Here is a 3,019-nt window from a genome sequence, read left to right on the forward strand (position 1 = left end):
TATTAGCTGTCCAAGTTGTTATGTTTGTTACAGTCGGTTATAGTTGTTGCAACTGTAACTGTTTGCTTCTTGTTACTTGTTACTTGCTGTGTATATATAGCTCTTCTCTCTTGTATTTTTCATTAGATTGTATTCTTTTCTCAATCTCAGTAATAAAGACATTTTGTTCTTCTCTGTTTTCTCTTCTGGTTTATGCTTACTGATACCACATATATATAAAAAGAGAGATCGAGTTGAATATTATAAAATCACAACTCATCATACCATCATCATCATAACATATAGCTCTTTCGTGCCATATTTTAAGCAGGTGTAGTGACCAAAAAAGGGATCAATAAGTTTTTCTGTGGAAGTACCTATATAGTAGTAAGATATGGGGAGTGTGGAAGAGGAAACACTAGTTCAGATGGTGTATGATTTTATAGAATCAGACTCAACTACAGCGGTACCACTATTGAACTCTCATCACTACTCCAACGTCTCTGCTCCTCTTAATACTCAGCTCCAGTATTTCACTTTACAGGTATATCCATCTATTAATAATTAATTTTCTCCGGCCTCTTAAATCTTATATTATATATATGTGGTTTATACAAGATAATTGTTTTCTAGTAATAAATTAACACATAATTTTTATTATTATTTAGGAGATTCTTGGGCGTAGAACAAAAAGAGAAGTTGAGATTGTGGAGAGAGTGTTAAAGTACATGAGTGAGAAAAAGGAAGGTGCTAAATTTTCTAGTCAGAAGAAATTCCTTGTAATGAGGCTTCAAATGGATGGTTACAACGCTTCACTTTGCCATACTTCTTGGCCTACTTCTTTCGGTTGTCCAGCAGGTACATATATATATATATAATATTCCCATAATTAGTTCTAATTTGTCTCTATTATTAGTAACCCCCACTTTGTCTTAAACTTACAAAAACAAAACTAAATCATGTTAAATCTATTAGCTCTTATTCCCTTCCAAAGACCTACCCAGCTAGCTATAGACATCATATATATATATATAAAGATACATGAACTTGTAACCTTTTACAACACCTACACCTTTCCCCTATATATATTAAGCAGAAGGGTAAAAAAAGCACATAATAATTTCCAAACACCACCCATTTTACCCCCTTTTTGGTCTATGTTTATATCAGGCCACCAGCTTATGAAAGGTTATGTTGGCGCGTGTGTGGACGCGCCCTTTGAGTCAAGCAAGCTTTCACACTAAATCTAAATGAAAAGAAAAATGAAAGGGGAGGTATGATATTGGTGTAAACTGCTAATCGTTTACAGTAACATGGGTGTGGTGTTAGACACAACAACAATGCTTTGAAAATGGGGGTTTAAACTTGAATGGATTATTAACAATTAATTAATTTGAATCGCGGTGTAGTTGTGACTAATAAAATTTTTGTTTTAATTTGAATTTACAGGTGATTACGAGTACATTGAGATATGTGTAAAGGAGGGTGAGAAGTACATGAACAAAAGAAATGGTAAAAGGGAGAGAGTTTTGGTAGACATAGATTTCAAGTCACAGTTCGAATTGGCAAGGCCCACTTCAGCTTACAAACAGCTCACAAACGCACTACCTCAAATCTTTGTGGGGAGTGAGGAGAAACTCATCCAGATTATCACACTCCTCTGCTCCGCAGCCAAACAGTCCCTTAGAGAGAGAGGACTCCATGTACCACCTTGGAGGACCGCCGCTTACATGCAGTCCAAATGGCTATCTCCAGGCAAACAACAAACTATTTCTATTGCCAACGATACAAACTTGGCCGGTGATAATAATAATAGTAATAACTTCATTACCAATTGGGCACCCCCAATTGTTGTAAAACCCACCAGCAGAAGAGATTCTGGTTTGTCTAGTCAATTTTCTAACATGAGAATAAATTGTTGCTAATTAATTAATCAATATAAATAAACTCATTTAAAAAAAAAAATCAATATAAATAAACTCTTTTATTTTTTTAAATATATTAAATATTATTTAGATGGAAACTGATCTCTTTCTTAATCCTAGCTAGGTTTAGGTCCCTTTTTCTTTCTTTTTCTTTTTTGGCCCGCTCAATGTTTTGCCGAGTAATTGGCTATGATTGTTTAGTTTGCATTGTCAGCATTGACGGTTAGTATATGTGATGTGAGTAGTTCTACTTTTAGAAATTATATATGTAACTATTTTTCTTTAAGCAGTTTGCTAATATATCGTTAATTATATATTGTTTTCATCCCCATCATTCTCTAAATTAAGTTCGAATTATATATCATATATCGATATATATATATATATATACTAGCAAAAATTACGTGCGAGGCACGTATATTAAACTTTATGCTAGTTTTTTCTATGTTATTTGAAAGTGATACAATTAAAAATTAAAGAAAAAATATTATTAGTTATTAGGTGAGATTATTATTATGTGTATCTAATATTATAGTTTATAATGTTGTCAATTAAAAGTGAATACCGAATGCAATATATTAGTGTTTAAGAAAGCTTGATGATTTAAATATGTTCTTAAGTTAATCCAAAAATAAATTAAAAATTGATGTTCCAATACTTAAAGAAACATTACTTAAATAGGTGTAAGATAAAAAGAAAATTAAAAATCAATCTCTAAATTGTTGATAATTGAAGATAGCATTTGTCTAAAAATTGTAGATAAGAAAACTAATGATAGTCATTGGTGGATTTCAATCTTCAGTTGCTTCGATAGAGACAATAGTGTAATTTTTGTATTTTACACTTTTCATTCTAGCCGGGTCCGCATATATGTGGATTGTCTATTTTTTTCGTTGATAAATTGAATATGGTAGTATTGACAAAAAGTGAAAACCATACAAAAAGTGATAGTATTCTATAACAAAATACTATTAAATTATTTGAATTTAAATTATTTTAAAATACAATATTTTATTAAAATAAAACTCTATACGATTAAAATTTCATATTTATCTTTATTCAAAAAGAAAAAAAATTGATAAAAAAAAAGAAAAAAAATGAAAAGTTTTTATTAT

The 3,019-nt window shown here is 30.7% G+C and overlaps 1 protein-coding gene across 1 annotated transcript; it reads left to right on the forward strand.

Moving 5' to 3' along the window:
• Positions 1-373: 373 nt before the first annotated feature.
• On the forward strand, positions 374-1,904 carry LOC115714573 (uncharacterized). The gene is made up of 3 exons (XM_030643313.2): positions 374-523; positions 648-837; positions 1,429-1,904. The coding sequence occupies exons 1-3, from the start codon at positions 374-376 to the stop codon at positions 1,902-1,904; spliced, it is 816 nt and encodes a 271-aa protein (XP_030499173.2).
• The last annotated feature ends 1,115 nt before the right edge of the window (positions 1,905-3,019 follow it).

Source organism: Cannabis sativa, chromosome 4, assembly GCF_029168945.1.
Source record: "Cannabis sativa cultivar Pink pepper isolate KNU-18-1 chromosome 4, ASM2916894v1, whole genome shotgun sequence".
Lineage (NCBI taxonomy): Eukaryota > Viridiplantae > Streptophyta > Magnoliopsida > Rosales > Cannabaceae > Cannabis > Cannabis sativa.